This window comes from Cnephaeus nilssonii (genome assembly GCF_951640355.1).
Source record: "Cnephaeus nilssonii genome assembly, chromosome: 4".
Taxonomy (NCBI): domain Eukaryota; kingdom Metazoa; phylum Chordata; class Mammalia; order Chiroptera; family Vespertilionidae; genus Cnephaeus; species Cnephaeus nilssonii.
The window spans coordinates 54920911-54940462 of record NC_137075.1 but is presented as its reverse complement, the minus strand read 5'-3'; the positions used below and the strand labels follow the sequence as shown (position 1 = coordinate 54940462).

Sequence of the window (19552 nt, the reverse complement as noted above, 5' to 3'; positions counted from 1 at the left end):
AATTAGTATTTTCATTTACCTGATATTACTGTATAAATCTAATTTAAATGTCCAGGGATTAAAGAGGAGTAGCTATTCACATACATGGATTTAGGAAACCATTCCAACTTATCCAGTATTAGGAAAATGTATGAATCAAATTATTTAAATTTTTTTAAAAAAACACCCAGCAATAATCATACTGATTTAATTTATAATAATATGCCATTCCTACTATTATTGAACATATTTTTAACATTTTAGCAAATGCCAGGGGTTAAGAAGAGTAAATATGCTCTAACTAGTTTGGCTCAGTGGCTAGAGCATCGGCCCATGCACTAAAGGGTTTTGGGTTCGATTCTGGATGAGGGCACATACCTCAGTTACAGACTCAATTCCCGGCCCCAGTTGGGTTACGTGTGGGATGCAACTAATTGGTGTGCCTCTCTCACATCAATATTTCTCTCCTATCTCACTCTCTCTGAAAATCAAAATATCCTCAGGTGAGGATTAACTAAAAAAAAAGAAAAAGAAAGAGAAGTATAAAGAATAAGGATGGAAAGAATGGAACAAATTGCCTTTATTTAAATATAGTAATGGTGGATACTCTACATAAAAATATAAATAAAACAGAAAACCTAATAGCACAAAAAATAAAGATAAGCATGGGAGTACTCAAACCAAAATTAACATAATAATACAAAAAATACTTTTTTGAAAATACAATAAATATAAAAATTCTCTTCATAATTGCAACAAAAATAGAAAATAAATAGGGATAAATTTAAAAATATATGTAATACCCATATGAATACATGTTTTTAAAATTACTAAAAGACATGAAAAATATATTGATTTAATAATATAATGCAACTCCAGAGAGAAAGCACAGCACTTTTTAAATTAACATAGTAACAAATTTATACATTTAATAACAATAACTTTCAAAATCTCCTGGGTGGGTTTTTGGAAACTTGATGAGTTGATTACAAACTTCCTCTGGAAAAATAAATATATAAAATGACCTAAGAAAAATTAAGAAAAAGAGGAATCTTGGGCATGTGTAACAAAATACCATATAGATTCACTCTTGGTTGAAGTGTGTTTTGAAACAATCTTGGTGGAGCACATTCTAACCATTTCACCTTGAAATTCTTTTTCAAAGAATTTTTAAGAGAACCAGGAAAGTGGTCTATGATTTTAGGCACAGGTATGTTCAGAGAAGGGATAGAAAATAGTGGTTTTATTTGTGTCTGTGGAGAAATGGCTTAGTTATAGAACATTTTTGTTCTTTTCCAAATTACCCCAGCCTCTGCATCAATAAGATTTTGAAGAGACATAGTTCAAAGTCAAGGCAATGATATCTGAATATACCAGGAGCCAAGAGTGGGGGCACCCTGAGTGAAGCTCTGGGCAGATCGGATCCCCCTGACAAAGGCAATCTGTTACGGAGCAGGTTGACTCTTGACTGACCCTGTAATTAGGTGCTTAAATGGGCTAGTGTTGTGAGACACTTATTTTTCACTTAGGCGACAGTTTTTTAAGTGAATTTCTCTGGTCACACAGAGGTTAGAGTTGGGTTTACAGAAATGTGCAGAACTAACACCTAAAGGCTGAATCCCAAGTTACTGCAAACAAAAGTGAACTTAATAATGATTTTTAAAATGTTCCCAATTTTATTTGTTATTTTTCAAGAAGACCTGGAATAACAGCTTCAATCACTATGTTTCAGCACTTAATAGTTACCGTATTTTCCAGCATATAAAACGACTGAGCGTATAGAAGATTTTCCTGGGTTAAAAAATTTGTCTTATACGCCAGAAAATACGGTACTAGAGAAAGCCATGAACTCAGTAAGTTTACTCTCAATGGTTATGTGACTCAGCTTATCCAGCACTTTTAGGCTCAATAAAGTATTTTGTAAAAATCCTCATATTCTATGAAGTCTTACCAGAACAAATTTTGCTGATGTCATGCACTGAGATTGAGGCAGGCTCAGATTTTTAGAGATTGCAGGCAATGAAAATAAGGATACTTATACATATGATGATGACAAAAGGTAAAATGTTGGGGAAAAAACATGTCATGAGACATCCAAGGAAAAAGCAAGATTACAGTTAGAAAGGGACATTAGAAAAGGTTTATGAGGTTAAGTCAATTGGGGGAAATGAGCTTTCTTTCTTTCTTTTTTTAAAATAGATTTTTATTGATTTCAGAGAGGTATAGGAGAAGGAGGGAGAGAGAAACATAAATGTTGAGAGAGAATCAATGATCAGCTGTCTCCTGCACATCCCCCACTGGGGATGGAGCCTGCAACCCAGGCATGTGCCCTTGACCAGAATCAAACCTGGGACTCTTCAGTCCGCAAGCCGATGCTCTATCCACTGAGTCAAACCGGCTAGGGCGAAATGAGCTTTTTTTAAGGGTAGAATTTCTGTTGATGGTGTTAGGGCATTCTCAGTGTGAGAAGATACACAGAGGCAGAGACATCAGAAAAGGCTGAGAGGCCAAGACAAACAGCAGAGAAATCAGGCAGCAGTGCCACGTACAGATTGCAGTTAGGAGAGGAGGCTGGGAAAGTGTTTGAGTGAGAGGAACTAAACTGTCAAGCTGCATGCTGCAAGGACTGTGTCTTGCTCACCATTGAGTCTTTCACACATGGCACAGCAGGTAGCACATAGATGCTTAGTAAACATTTAATGGATGGATGGATGGATGGATGGATGGATGGATGGATGGATGGATGGATGATTGATAAAATGTTAAGGCGAGGACTTGGTGTGAGAGGCATTGAAGAAAGAGAGAACTTAAGAAGAGAGGAGGAAAGAATAATATCCAGATTTAAGCCTGGTTCCCTGGGAGAATGTTGCCAGGCATGTCAGGAGATGGAGTAGATGTTCTTAGCTATGAGGCTGGTGTTGCAGTAACCATCTATAGTAATAAAAGGGTAATATGCAAATTGGTCACAATGCCCTCACAGTAACAACCAAACAGCAGGCTGCATGGGGCGACCAGGATGGCAGGGGGGTTAGCGAGGGACGACCAAATGACTGACCAGCATGCTTCATGGGGCAACCAGGCCAGCAGGGGAGTTAGTGAGGGACAACCAAATGACTGACCAGCAGGCTGCGTGGGAGGACCAGGCCGGCGGGGGGGGGGGGGGGGGGGGGGCAGTGAGGGGCAACCAGGCTGGCAGAGGGGGGCAGTAAGGGGCAACTAGGCTGGCAGGGGGGCAGTTGGGGGCGACCAGGCTGGCGGGGGGGGGCAGTTGGGGGTGACCAGGCTGGCATGGGGGGCAGTTAGGGGTGACCAGGCTGGCAGGGGGGTTAGCGAGGGATGACCAAACGACTGACCAGCAGACTGCATGGGGGGACCTGGCCAGCAGGGGGGGGGCAGTGAGGGGCGACCAGGCTGGCAGAGGGGACAGTGAGGGGTGACCAGGCTGGCAGAGGGAGGCAGAAAGGGGCAACCAGGCCAGCAGGGGGAGCAGTTGGGGGAGACCAGGCTTGCAGGGGGGGGGCAGTTAGGGGCGACCAAGCCAGCAGAGGAGGGCAGAGAGGGGAGACCAGGCCAGTGGGGGGGCAGTTGGGGGTGACTAGGCCGGCGGGGGGGCATTTGGGGGCGATCAGCCTGGCAGGCAGAGGCAGTTAGGGGTGATCTGGCTTGCAGGGGGGGCAGCAGTTAGGGGTGATCAGGCAGGCAGGCAGGTGAGCAGTTAGGAGCCAGCGGTCTTGGATTGTGAGAGGAATGTCCAACATCCCCCAAGGGGTCCCGGATTGGAGAGGGTCTAGGCTGGGCTGAGGGGACGCCCCCCCACCCCCATGCACAAATTTCGTGCACCGGGTCTCTAATAGTTTAATAAGCATGTTTTAGAGCACAAATAATGTCTTCTTGGTAGTTACAAAAATTTTCTGACTTTTCAATATGTTTCCCTGTAATTTGATGAAAAGCATTGACAAGCAGTAAAATGTGATGAGGAGACAATATAAAATCCTGATCACAAATCTAGAAGGGTATCTGTTGTACCAGTGACTGTCACTTTCCCTGACTTCCAGGGCCATGCTTAAATAAGCCTTTACCATGATGCAATGGACTAGAATGGTCCTGGTTCCTGATGTCACTTTTCTGGTTTAGGGGAATCCTCTGTTGTCTGACTTGCAGGACAGGAAAGCCCTGCTGATCTGGAGATTAGACCTGGGCATCTCTCTCTAACTCCATATAGCACAGAGGATATCAGGCAGTGATGGATCTGCCTTTAGAGAGCCCCCACGGTGGTGCTGAACTTTTCTCATCTCACCCCTAAAAAAAGACCCTATCTAATGTTACAGTAAGAGATTGGACAAACAGATCTTCAGAATTATTCCCAGCTCTTTGTTGGTGTGAGAGTGAGGTTGACATTTACACTTACTCCTTTTAGTGTACAAGGGAAACAAACTGCTTTCATTAGTCAGTATTATTTGTTTTCCTGGTTGTGTAGGAGATATAAGCTCTTATGTGTTTTCTTAAATACTATTATTTGTAAAATAGTTGATTTCAGAAGTAGCCAAAAAAATCAGATGTGAATCCTGCTCTCAAATAAGTCATACCATAAGATATGGGCTATCATTCCTGGATTGAAGTTGCCTCCCTCCTCAGGGAAGATTAAATTTCACACATGAAAATGTTCATGACTAAGGCTACAAGTGAATTGCTGAAGAGTTGAGAGAGGAGAGAGAGAATATGGGACTGCAGTAGGTGAAAATGTAAACCATAGGAGGTTGGATTAGGGCTAGAGCTTGAGACTATGAGGATGCTATTAAGGTAACAAGTAGAGGCAAAGACTCACATGTGGGAATGACAAACATGTAGGGAGGGTCAGTTAGAGAAATCCGATCAAATCCCGGAGGAGGGTAGTAAACTTAGCCGGGAAAGGGAGAAAGGACTTGACTGGACATCAGAATGGGGACGGCCCTTTATGATACAAAGGGAGGAGGGCTTGGCTCTAATTTTATATGTAATCAGTTCATTAGTGAACATGTTCATGTAAGGATGACTCTTCCTTATGCATCGCAGTGAATATGCTCATTAAATAAAAGCTTAGCTAATGAGGACTTCTAATCTATCTTAGACATGACAAATAAGAAATATTATTCTTTGAAAACTTTGAGTGGATACTGTCATCTGAAGAATCAGAAAACATAGACTTGGAACCCTGACTTGGTTATTTACCAAATAGGTAATTGTGAATAAGTTAGTTCTCTGTTCCTTATGTTCCCTTCATTAAAGGGGAGAGGATCAGATTAGGTAATTTTTAAACTCTTCTTGGTCTAACATAACTAAATATGTAAAATGTTTTTACAGCTATTATTTATGTTTTCTCACTTAGTATTTAAATATTTGTACTAGGTATTGTACAAAGTCACAAAAGTGAGAAGATGAAGGTAGTTTTAAGCAACAGCTTTACCACATGTGTTTTGTGGTTGTGGTAGGTTGGGCAGGTGAAATCCTTTACAACAAACTCAGTGGGGGAATCCACTGTGTTTTCAAAAAGAACTTTTATCAGAACACGTTGTGAGTGCATTTCTACCTCCAAAAGCAGGGGGTAAAAACAGCCAAGTTTAACGACTTTGTCTGAATCTGTCAGAACAGGAAGAGGTGCAAGCTAAACACAGTAGAATGAAAGAAAAAAAAATGAATAGTGTCTCTCTCTCTCTCTCTCTCTCTCTCTCTCTCTCTCTCTATATATATATATATATATATATATATATATATATATATATATATATATGTGTGTGTGTGTGTGTGTGTGTGTGTGTGTGTGTGTATGTTAGACTTATGTCTTCAGACCTATTACATTTTTTTTCTATAAACTTTTGAGCCTTTTGTTGTTCCTTGTTATATGTATATTGCCTTGTTAAGAGTTTGGATTTTGTGTTGTTAACTTCAGTTTTACTGGTCATTTATTCTTGAATCTTGTGGGGAGAAGTATGTCTGCCCACTGGCCATCTGGGATTCTACTTGCTGACTTTCTGATTCAGAAGCTTTTCCCAAAAGTCTGTATACTCCACAGCTCAGCTCTGTGTGCCTCTTCCTCCTGGCCACCTGCTGTTCATAGCATTCACATGTAGCTATGTCAGTACCACTTTCCTCCCCAGCCTCACCAACGTTCAGAGATTAGAGTGGAAGATTGTCCTTCCCTGCTCCCCGCGAGCTCTCCAGATTGTAAAGGCCTCCTCTCCTGCCTCAACCTGGAACTTCAGAGAGTAGGACTCTAAGTGATGTGATACCAGGCAAAATACCAGCACCTTCGCTAAGAGCCTGAATAGCACATTTTGGGTAACTATAAGGCAATCAGAGAGCATTCTGTATATAACATATGAACTAATAAAATTTATATTTAACCGTTACATTAAAAATTTTCTGAATTAAATTTATTGGAGTGACATTGGTTAATAAGAGTATATGTCTCAGGTATTTGCAGTGACATACATTAAATGGAATACTTATCATATTTAATAATTTGTTCTAGACTTTTTTATTATAATTATATTGATGATTGTCTCTAAAATACTTCTGTTATAATGATGGTTTAGATATACTTTATCATTCTAGAGGTAATATAATCATATTTGTATTTTTGCAGAACATACTTCAGTCATGACAGCAGCAGGATACTTTTAATAGAATTCTTGTCTGAGAAATATATTGTACTAGTATATGGGTAACATAAATATAAATAAGCATAAGATTTACTATACCCTTTGCTAAATATTAATAAATATTGTATATGCCCAATCTATAATAACAAAAGCATAATATGCTAATTAGACTGGACATCCTTCCAGATGACCTTCCGGACGAAGCCAGGGCTGCGAGGGAAGCACGGGTCCCAGGTGCCTGCTGGCAGCCAGAGGGAAGCCTGGGTCCCGGGTGCCAGAGGGAAGCTGGTGCTGGCAGCCAGGGGAAGGAAGGCCTATTCTTGCATGAATTTTGTCCATCAAGCCTCTAGTCTATTCTATATAATAAAAGGTTAATATACAAATCGACCAAACGGCGGAACGACCAGTCACTATGACACACACTGACCACCAGGGGACAGACAGTTAACACAGGAGCTGCCCCCTGGTGGTCAGTGTGCTCCCACATGGGGGAGTGCCACTCAGTCAGAAGCCCTGAGCAGGGCTCATGGCTGGTGTGCGCAGCGGTGGTTGGCGGGAGCCTCTCCCGCCTCCACGGCAGCATTAAGGATGTCTGACTGATGGCTTAGGCCCACTCAGGAGTGGGCCTAAGTCATCAACTGGATATCCCCCGAGGGTTCCCAGACTGCAAGAGGGTGCAGACCGGGCTGCAGGACCCCCCCTCCCCCGAGTGCACGAATTTCATGCACCGGGCCTCTAGTAATATATAAAAATTTAAGAATTAATATTATAGGCATTTATTTTTTTATTTTTTTAATATATTTTATTGATTTTTTACAGAGAGGAAGAGAGAGGGATAGAGAGTTAGAAACATCGATGAGAGAGAAACATCGATCAGCTGCCTCCTGCACACCCCCTACTGGGGATGTGCCCGCAACCAAGGTACATGCCCTTGACCGGAATCGAACCTGGGACCTTTCAGTCCACAGTCCGACGCTCTATCCACTGAGCCAAACTGGTTTTGGCACAGGCATTTATTGTTATTCTTTGTTACTTATCCGATCTAATAAAAGAGTGATATGCAAATTAACCATCACTCCGCTACACCCACAAGCCATGCCCACAAGCCAATCAAGAGCGAGTATGCAAATTAACCCAACCAAGATGGCTGCAGCCACAGAGAGAGCAGGAGGGAGGCTTGGGTTTCCCCGGCGATGGACGAAGCCAAGCTTTCCGCACACCCTGGCCGGCCCAGGCCTCCGCTTAAGGCAAAAAAATTTCAATTATAGAAGATATATAAATCCCAACAGAAATGGCATCAGCCGTGGAGCTGGAGAGAGCAGGAGGCTAGGGTTGCCCCCGGCGTTGGAGGAAGCCAAGCTTCTGCAGCCCTGGCCTGCGTTGACCTCCGCTTAAGGCTACAAAGTTTCAATTATAGAAGATAAATAAATTCCAACAGAAATGGCTGCCGCCACGGAGCAAGCAGAAGGCTTGGCTCCGCTCCAGGCTACAAAGTTTCAATTGTTGAAGATAAATAAGTCCCAGATACCAGGGCCTTCGCTTGGGTCGCTGGGGGCCGTGACCAGCCTGCAAACCACCATAGGCCCCTTGCCCAGGCTACCCCACACCCCAAGGGAACTCCCACCCTGATCTGGGACACCCTTCAGGGCAAACCAGCTGGCCCCCACCCATGCACCAGGCCTCTATCCTATCTAATAAAAGAGTAATATGCAGATTGATCATCACTCCAACACACAAGATGGCTGCCCCCATGTGGTCAAAGATCCTGCCCCCAGGTGGACACAAGATGGCCACCACAAGATGGCCAGCAGGGGAGGGCATTTGGGAGGGACCAGGCCTTCAAGGGAGGGCTGTTGTGGGCGATCTGGCAAGCAGGGGTGGGCAGATTGGTGGGACCAGGCTGGCAGAGGAGGGAAGTTGGGGGCAAATAGGCTGGCAGGGGAGCAGTTAGACCTCAGTCAGGCTGGCAGGGGAGTGGTTAGGGGGTGATCAGGCTGGCAGGCAGAAGCTGTTAGGGGCAATCAGGAAGGCAGGCAGGCAAGCAGTTGGGAGTCAACAGTCCTGGATTGTGAGAGGGATGTCCGACATCCCTCAAGGGGTCCCAGATTGGAGAGGGTGCAGGCTGGACTGAGGGACACTGCCCCCCCCCACGTGCACAAATTTCATGCACCAGGCCTCTAGTGTCAAAATAATGGTAAATACCCTTTTTAAAGTTGCTTTATGACTTGACTTTAACAATATACTCACTGCTTTTTTAAAATAAATTCAGTGATGACAGGCTAGAATTATAATATTTAATCATTTTAGTATAATAAAATATAATAATGTTTTATACTTATAATCTAATAGAATTGTTTCCAAATGGGAAACAATGCTGCAGTGTGCTAAATAAATTTGGAGTACCATTTGTGATTCGAAAAGAATGTAAAATGTCCAGTTGCTCCTGAGGCTTATGGGACCATATTTCAGGACAGATGTGTTTACAGCAGTGCCATGGGCCTATTGTGGCTGTGGGAAGCACCAAATAAGAAGATGAAACCCAATCAGGCAATGTGGGGTGTTTCTAGAGTCATTGCTATGATTTTCATTGGCTCAGTAATTGAGGAGGTCCAGACACTATAGCCAGAGAAGATGATAGCTTTAGGAAAGTAGAAGTTCATGGGACGGCTAAATGCATGGCTTATGTATTTTTTATATGCATTAGACATTGCATAATAAGATAATGTAAGAAACTCTTTTTACTAAATGAATAGGTAATGAATGGTATTACTATCTTAATTTCACTTGTTGATTACTACTGGTTATAAACGTTTTTTCATATTTTAATTGTAATGTTATTCTTTGTGAATTGCTATTAATGCCATTTGTCCATTTTTAGTCTGTATAGTTTTTATTTTTGGTTTTCAGAAATTATTTATTAATAATTATACAAATCCTTACACTATCTTATTCATAGAAAAAATGCGTTTTTGTCTGAGTAATAGAATTGTATAAAACCAAAACCCATTCTGGATTTTTATCTTTAAAAAATTGTATGGTTTGTTTTTTAAAATTTTCTTTTTTATGATTATAAACTAAATGTCATCAGTGCAAAAAAAAAAAAAATCCAAAACCTAAATTTAAAAAACCCTAACATTATTTTAGAGATTATTTTAACTTCTCTTTCTAATTAAGTTATTAACATTTTAGTGCCTGTCCTTCATGAATATAAATGTACATATTATATGTATAAATTTATATATGTCAATGTGTAAAAATATCTATACATTCATACACACATGGTTTTATTAGAAGGGTATTATTTCTCTGCCTTGTAGAACACATTTTCCCAGGAAATATAGTTTTACACCATTATTTCAAAATATTTTAATGGTATGCCATTATATACATATGCTAATTATTTATTCAACAAATACTTATTAACACCCTAATAGTGGCCCAGCTGGCATGGCAAAGTGGTTGAGTGTTGACATATGAACCAGTAGGTCATGTTTGATTCCCAGTCAGGGCACATGCCCGGGTTGTTGCCTTGATCCCCACTGTGGGCCATGCAGGGGGCAGCTGATCAATGATTCTCTTTCATCATTGATGTTTCTATTTCCCTCTCCCTCTACCTTTCTCTCTGAAATCAATTTTAAAAAAGACCCTAATAATGCTGTAGAGCAGCACTGGGAATAAAGCAACATACATAACTCCTATGAGGTGAAGTTTGAATGCTATTGGAGAAAATATACAGTAAACAAATAAATATTGTATATAACATAAGTACTAGGAAGAAAGAAAAAAAGGGAAGATATAGAAAGTACTAGGTTGGCATGAGGGGATGAGGTACTTTAGGAAGGCCTTTTCAAGGGCAGGAACCTCACTGAAGTATGGGATCCCCCATGCCAAAATTTAGGGCAAAATCATTTTAGGCAGAGAAAGAACAAAGTGTACCTTAAAAAAAACACACAAAAAACAATTTGACATTGGTTAACATTTAGATTACCTTCAATTATTTAAAAATTTAAATAAAATGTTAAACAAGTTTGGAGAGACCATTCTTCTTAAAGGTTTTCTAAATTTTTGCAAGTATTGTAACTGTTCTCCTTAATTTTCAAACTTATTTTTCCCCTGTTGTATGTCTTCATGGCCATACTGATAGAAAGATATGAAAATATATATGAAAGGATGTCAATCTAATGCCATAATATTCCATGGGTTCTAATTTATATTTTTAATAATAAAAACAAAAGTTTAAGAAAAAATGATTTAAGTATATTAGAATATAGAATGTTTAATTTAGAGGAGAATTTTTATAATTAATACAAAAAATTAAAATGACTTGCCATTGCTTGTACTGCTACTTAATACTTTCTGTTTATGCCATTTTAACCCCATGGGACCTTTAGTAAAATCACTTAAAAATAAGGACTTTAACACATAAAGTTTTGTGTTTCTTTCAATCTCCTTCAGGTTGCTGATGCCAAGTCTTTCTCAGGTCCTTTTAATGTCTTGCCTGTGAAGACCAAATGGAGTAACATTGGCTTTCATATCCTTCTCTTTGACTTGGAAAACCTTGTTGAACTTCTGCTGTCAACGCCAGTCTGCGACAGTGACCCTTCCAATTCATTCTATGGCAGTGAGATCCTGAGAAGAGCCAAAAGTACAGTTGAGAAGAAAACACTGACGCTGAAAAGAAATAAAACTGCCTGTGGTTCTCTCTCAGCAGAGGCACAAGCCAAGCCTGTGAGTGAAGCCCCAGCCCAAGGAGATAATCCCATCATGGTCTTAGAAGAATATGATGGAATTAAAAGGCAGAAGAAACTGAAGAGCTCCAAAAAGACACACCCTAAGCCATTAAGAAAATTTGATGCCAACCTCATAATAGATGCAGCCAAATTGCTGCTATCTTGCCTTTTGCCATGGGGAGTGGATAAAGAATTAGATAACCTCTGCATTAAGCATCTCAATATTTTGAAGCTTCAGGGTCCCGTCTCTTTAGGACTTGCTTCAAATGAAGATCACTTCTCACTGATGCTGCCAGGTTGGGATTTATGCAATGCCGAAATGAAGAAAGACTACTCAAAAGTCAATTTGTTTTCCAGAAAGGTGTTGGACTTGTCAAACAAATACACATCCACTCTTCCAAATCAAGCTGGGATGCCAAGAGGACTGGAAAATAATTGTGATGCTTTGCATGAGTCAAACACTATCATTTATTTATTGAGAAGATTATTTTTAGTTAACAAATTAGTTAACATGCCTGTAGACTTGGCATATGGAATGGACAGGTAAGGCATGCCAAGAGATTTTGACTATTCTTATTTGGGATATTTAAAAAATTACCATTATTTGTTGTATTCAGTTCTCTAGCCCTTCTCCTTCATTTCTTCATTGACATGAAGAATGAATATGCAACAACTCCTTTAGGTCCAAAGACATTTAAAAAAAACTTTCTTTTAATTTTCGGGATTGGAGGATAATTTGAACAATAAATTTGTTTTAAAATATATTTGTTCAACAAATAACCCTTGTTCTCATAATATGTGCCAGGAAAATCAGAGTCCTGGATGCTGAATGATTCAATAAATAGACAGATGATACATACATACATACATACATACAACCTTGAAATACATTGCAGTTGCTATGAATTAAATATGAACAAAGAACATTTAAGTAATTGCCTATAATGATATGTTTTATATATCATAGGGAAAGGAAAAGTTTGAAAATCTCATTCCTCAAATCCCACCATTTAATGTATACTTTGGCATTTTAAAAGTAGAAGAGACCATCAGTAATTAATTTGTAGAAAGTACAGTTTAGTAATAATAACTGCTGGGTTTTTTTTAGTGCTTAGTATCTGCTGGTCACCATGGAAGCCCTTTACATACATGATTTTATTTAGTATGCACAGCAAAGCCGTGCTATAGGCCCTATTATTTTGCTCATTGTATGGGTGACGATATTAAGGCTTATGGAGAGAAGACACCAACCCCAAGATTAATTCAGCTTTTTGGAGTCTGATTCAAGGCTGAGTACCAGTTTCTTTCCAAAGCCTGATTAATCACTAACCTTGACTCTGAGTGTTTACCCTCTCCCACTGCTAAAATGCAATGCAGTTTTTCAGTTTGCTATTAGAAGATTTAATGCAATTCACCAGCCTATAGGGGAAATATACAAAAATTTCTCATTTGGGTATGAACTCATTTAAATGATTAAAATAATGCACATAAAATACATAGAAAACATTGAAGTAAGATAAAGAAAAACTAGGAAAACCATTTGTAATACAGGTATTTTAGGTGGTTTTGTAAAGAGAATAATTAGTGTGAGATAAAAACATCTAGAAGTCTTTACAGAAGAGATACTGTTTGAACTACCCAATACATGGTGGTAAATGATTCTTGACATTTATGTTCTTTGATAAGAGCTCAATTCAACAGATATCTGTGCCAGGCACTGTGTAATGGACAGAGTTCCTGCCCTCAGTGGACTTACAGTCTGGTAGCAAAGCTGTCCCTATGGATTATGCAGGATTCAGTATTATACTTCCTTCCATTATAATGCTTTTGTGCTACTGGGTTTTCCATTTTCTGTTCATAGCCCTAACAATGAGAAAACGGACTGGTACATTTTGGTTCTTTACTATCCTCTATTTTCTCCTATTCATTTATTTAAAAAAATCAGATAGGCTTCATTTACTTTTCTTTCTATTACTAAGAAAATTACATCGTATTTAAAATCTGGTTAAAAATAAAATGCAGGCAGCCAGGAGCCTGAAAACCCAGGAATGCATCCTGATTTTATTGTTAACTAGCCATGTGCCTTTGTACTAGTCACTTAACCCTCTGGGCCTTGCTTTCCTCATTTTTAAAATGAGGTGGATGGGATAGGTGATCATTAAGATTTCTTCAAATTATTAAAAACTTGGGCTGCTACAAAAGTATATGTATTTCCCTAATTGTGATCCCACAGAGCAGGTGAGGGACTTAGTTATTGTTTGTCAGAGGTGTTTGTTCTGAGTTTGTTCCTGATTACCAAGTACAAAGTACAGGATGTGTCTCAAGCCCACTAGGGGAGATGATAGACTTTCACCATGCCTTCCCTTACCATCAGTAGCACAGCCCTGGCCGAGTGGCTAAAGTTGGAGCATCATCCCATACACTGAAAGGTTGTGAGTTTGATCCCCGGTCAGCACATGTACAGGAGGCAACTGATCCATGTTTCTCTCTCTCTCTCTCTCTCTCTCTCTCTCTCTCTCTCTCTCTCTCTCTCTCAAATCAATTTAAAAAGCTATATCCTCAGGTGAGGATTAAAAAAACTTGTTAGCACACATTAGCAAATTCCTTACAGAATTCTTTTTTTTTTCCTTACAGAATTCTTAATTAAAACATTATCCAATGGAGGTGTCAGGATTAGAGACTGCTACCTTCAGTCAGTTGCTTCAGATTTGATATTCTGTTAGAGACTGCATGTCCTTTTGTAGGAAATCAAAATAATGTGCATTAAATGTCTCACCAGATCCTTCCAACAAGTTTGACCATCTCACTAACATTTCACTGTGGTTGTGAAGGTTGGGAAGTCCTTGTCTGCTTAACAATCAGGTGCATGATGTAGCTGAATTTTAAGGAAACAGTAAAGCCTCTGAGCACATCCTTGGCAGTCTCTGAAAGCTGCTGCTGAGTCACTGCATTAGAGCATAGCCTGCCTTCCTCACGTCCCCACGGCACCTGGGGAGAAATCTTTGGCAGATGTCAACATATTAGGATTAAAAATAAATGTTTATTTTGCATTAGCCACATATTGCATGACCTAAATAGCAAGACCCCTTCTGTAAAAGTAGATCACAAGACAATACTGATAAACTAAGATTCAGAATTCAATTGGAATTAAGGTGTTAGGTAGGAGAAATGTGAGGGAATAAGATTCATCAAAGAGATTAATGTGGAAGACATTGCTAAAAATAATCTGTGTTCACCTCCCAAATCTAAATTGGTCATACGCTCATATATTTCATTTATTTAATCTATTTTTCAAAATATTTTCATACATTTTCAATAATATACTTTAAATCTTTTTTTTTTTCAATAGCTCTTTCAGAATGGATTCTGTGCATAACAAAGTGAAAAATCCTGGGAATGATATTTTGCATATTTCAAGCTTCTACAGTTACTTGAGAAATGGTAAAGTTACAAATATAGTCTGTTTTGTTTTTATTTCTATGACATAAAATAACTAGTTTCTATAACTGAATAGCACTCTACAATTTAGAATAAGCAAGTGTTTTTTATTATATTATTTAGTCTACATTTCACATGGTTATATTTTTGTATTCTGCCAATATTGAAATATATATGAAAAAATTTTAAAGTACACCTTTTTTTTAAATTAGCCTTATGCATGTCTTCTTTTTTAAATATATTTTTTATTTATTTCAGAAAGGAAGGGAGAGGGAAAGAGAGATAGAAACATCAATGAAGAGAGAGCGTCATTGATCGGCTGCCTCCTGCACGCCCCGCACTGGGGATGGAGCCTGCAACCCAGGCATGTACCATTGACCAGAATCAAATCCAGGATCCTTCAGTCCATAGGCGGACACTCTAACTACTCAGCCAAACCAGCTAGGGCTATATGTGAACATTTTAATTAAAATAAATAATATACAATATGTTGGTTTTATCAAATGATATTTGAAATGCATAGTAGTCTGAAACTTTCTGAAAGTCTGAAATATTTGTATATTAAGATCTTACATGATGTTTGAAGTTTATTGCATCAGAATTTTTTAAAATATATTTTTATTGATTTCAGAGAGGAAGGCAGAGGGAGAGAGAGATAGAAACATCAATGATGAGAGAGAATCATTGATCGGCTGCCTCCTGCATGCTCCCTACTGGGGATCAAGCCTGCAACCAGGGAATGTGCCCTTGACTGGAATCAAACCCGGGTCCCTTCAGTCCACAGGCTGATGCTCTATCCACTAAGCAAACCAGCTAGGGCGCATCAGTATCTTTATTACCAAATAAGTGATTATTACACTAGAGAATGTTAGAGCTATTTCAGAAGTCATATAATGGTCCTTGAAATCTGTGACAATCTTGCTTTTTAGATTCATCCCCAAACCAGCTTCTTCAAATATTTGACATCTCACTAAGTTGCAATTCTATCCTTGCAGTTGTTAAGGCTAAAAACTTTGAGGCCATTTTGACGTGTCCCTTTCTCTCACACTCCAAATCTAACCTTTTAGTAATCACCTTGGTTCTACCTTCAGAATATACCCCAGATTTTGACTGCTTCTCTCCACTACAGAACCACCGTTCATGATCCTTAATCACCTCTTGCCTTGATGACTACAGAGGCCTCCTATTTTTCATTCCTACATTCTATTCCCAACCAGGCAACCAGAGTGACCTATTAGAAACAATGTCAGAACCTTATGCTTCTGCTTCAAAACCTTTCAGTGGCTTCTGCATCACTCTGAATAAAAGCCACAGTGTGTAGGATAACTCACAAGGCTTTCCTGCCTACATCATTGTTCACATTCCCAGCTGACCTCATCTCTTTCTACTCATTCCCTGCTTCCCATACTCCAGCTACACTGGTCTTTTTACTCATACCCAAACATGACAGGCAGGTCTAAGGGCCTTTGTATTGGCTGTTTCCTCTGCCTGGAATTCTTTCCCCAGATTTCAGAGGTCAGCCTGCTGCCCCTCACCTCCACCATACATCCTTCAATGCTTGCTCACATGCCATTTCATCCCTTCTCCCAGCAACCCTACCCCTTTCCCTGTTTTACTGTTTTCCACAATCCTTTTCACTACCTGACATACTATATATGTTTTTTAAATTTGTCATCCACGTCCTGCTAGTAAAATGTAAGTTCTATAGGTGGAGGCCAGGGCTGGCCAAGGTGTGCGGGAAGCTTGGCTTCCTCCATTGCCAGAGAAACCCAAGCCTCCTGCTTGCTCCGTGGCCAAAGCCATCTTGGTTGGGTTAATTTGCATACTCACTCCTGATTGGCTGGTAGGAGTGGCTTGCGGGTGTAGTGGAGGTACGGTCAATTTGCATGTTTCTCTTTTATTAGTGTAGATTATTGCTACATTGGAATGGCCTGAACAGCAACACATGCAGACCCTCATAGGACTATTGAAAAGAATAGTTGGAATATTTTAGAGTGGGAGTTTAGTAATAGCTTCCAGTTACTGAGTATTTTCAAAGAATTATGCTAATAATTTTGCATATATTATCTCAATTGATATATAAAGGACACTATGTAGTAGGAGGAACTATCTCTGGTTTACCCTTAGAAAAGCTGGATGTCAGGGAACTTCGATGAGTTACTTATAGTCATAAGCAGAGGGCCCAGATTATAGTCCAACTCTGTCTGATTCCAAATCCCTTGCTCTTTCCAGTATGTCAGGCCACTTCTGACATCTAAGATTGCTTGTAATGTTCTCCCTATATAGCCCCATTCTGGGTCACCTGTCTTTTCCTTAGATAGTGGTTCTTGTTAGGGTACTTATTCTTGTTTTCATTTTTTTATTAGACTAGGAAATGTATTAGAATTTGAGACATAATATAGGTGGTTTCTGCAGAGACCAAGAGACTTGCTAACCAGAGCCAGGGAGCCCCAGATTTTCCTATGGCTGCCGAAACCAAAGCAGCCTGAGCAACTAGTGTTATTACTGATGCACCCCTGATGTTTAAAGTTGGCCTTTATAGCATTTAAAACTCAGTTAGGTAATAAGGAAATGTTGTGTGTTTTAATAATTGAAAGATGAGAGGTAAAGGGAAAGGAGGGATTTACTTTGTGCTATTAATTCTATAACCAACGCCTGAAGAATAAAATTACACTGTGGCACTCATTCTAAAGGGTTGACAGGAACCAATGCCCACTTCTGTCAGCAAGAATGGTGACTAGGTAATAGTGATAAACCTGGGATATTTTCTTTTTATCTCTCCCCCTTAAGTTGCAATTAATTCTTTAACTCCCTGACATTGCCAAGAAAAATTGGCTCTCATTTCCACCTCATATTAAAATTTAATATCACATTAAAGTGCACTGTGAAGTACCCCCTGATGCCAGTAAGCAGTTACAGTTGAGACCAATACTTCGCTTTGATGGTAGAGTCACAAGGTCAACAAAAGGAGAGAGATCAAAAAAGTGTCCTCTTACCTGCTGTGCTCATGAAGAAATGGAAAATATGACTTCAAAATCATAGTGCTCTATCATGTTTTATGCCCTGATCTTGGTCATTTCAAATTCATATTATATGTTTCATCAGGAAAATAATGATATTATTGAGTTATAAGTTTCTTATGTATTGTATACATTTCTTTCATGTTCTCAATTTATAGTATATTTAATACCTTCTAGCACATTTCCCTTGACCACTAATATAATGCACGCACACATATATCTATTAATATTTAAAATGGTGATTTAATGAAATACATATTAGACTAGTACTAATTTTAAAAGTTGATAGCAGGATTTCAGACCTATATAATACATTAATTTAAATAGACAATCATAGTCATTTTTCTCTCCAGCGCAAGCCCTCATTGTTTTTATCTCATTCAGGGATCTGGTACCTAGATAATATATTTTACCCATCAGAAAGCCTTAATTCATCGATTTTTCACTTAGATGATAATATGTACATTTTCAATTAATGAAAAGGTACTTATTAAGTGCTTTTTGTGTAGGAAACTGCTGGACACTCTATAGATCAATTTAAATAAACCAAGCCCTCGCTCACTCTTAAAATTTCACACTGAACATTAAGGCAAATGGATAGAAAGGAGATTCAAGAGGGCAGACTTAAAAGAAACAATACATAACAAAATGAGGCAAATTAAAACCGAAGTGCTGTACCTATTGATCAGAGTAGCAGAGCTGGGTGAGGACAAATCAAGGGAAGTCTTTTATATGATTTCTGCATGATAGGTGCAATGTACAATTTCAGGAACTATTTGCATTAAGAAGGAATTATAAAATTTGGTGATCTGTTTGAGTGGGAATATTAGTCATTACATTTTGTTTTCAAAAAAAAGTACAAAGATGGGTTTATGGTGTAAAGATGAATTTGATTTAACATAGATATGTATTAGTATAATTATTATAAATACATACATTAATGAATGGTTTTTGACTCTCATTGTACATGAAAATCATCTGAGGTACTTTTACAGAGTATTCATGCCTGACCCACTATCATCCTGAGATTTATTAAATCAGAATCTCTGAAAGACTGACCCTGGGCTTTGGTTTATGAAAAAAGTCTCCCCAAGTGATTCTTCTGTGCAGCTGGAGTTGAGGACCATTGGGTGCATCCATTTCTAATACTTTCAAGATATAAATGTGTTTTGTATGTTTCTAGGTAAGAATGAACCCCATCTACCTGAAGCTGATGTTTCTCTTTTGAAGCTAATTTCCTGTTGGAGAGACCAATCTGTGCAGGTATGACACAGTGCATATTCTTGATTATGGAAGAGCTTATTGCTGCTGTGGTTCATTCATCCTCCCGTTTGCTTAAAAGTATGAGTGAGTAGGTGTGCTTGTCCTCACACAATGTCCTCCCAGGGCATTTCACTTAACGGGGTTAATGCAGAGACTAATAATGAGGGGGAAAGTGGGAAATAATATATACAAGAGTGCACCAAGTTAGGGGGTCTGAATGGAGGGAGCTAAGGAAGAGATGTTCATGGGATCAGTAACTTACTACTCATTGAAATTTCAGTTTGTGGCACAATTGTCTATTATTTTATTTCAAAATGTCCCTAGGCTTAGGAATTTGGTAGGTGTAATTAGAAATTCTTTTACTACCCTGAGAGTACTTCATTTATGAGCTAACTTAGAGGGCTGGTTTCAATGCCCAATTGAAGTATTTTCTTTTTTCAGTCCTAAAAGTAAGTGGATAGCTTTATACATACAAAAAAAAATA

At 39.1% G+C, this 19552-nt stretch overlaps 1 protein-coding gene across 2 annotated transcripts in view; it reads left to right on the top strand.

Annotated features, from left to right (window-relative positions):
• WDR72 (WD repeat domain 72) overlaps positions 1–19552 on the top strand; it is a 212207-nt gene that overhangs the window by 101648 nt on the left and 91007 nt on the right. For both annotated transcript variants that reach the window (XM_079769751.1, XM_079769750.1), the window contains exons 15-17: positions 11073–11890; positions 14697–14788; positions 18989–19068. In XM_079769751.1, the coding sequence (XP_079625877.1) occupies positions 11073–11890; positions 14697–14788; positions 18989–19068 (990 nt within the window). The remainder of the gene's footprint in view (positions 1–11072; positions 11891–14696; positions 14789–18988; positions 19069–19552) is intronic.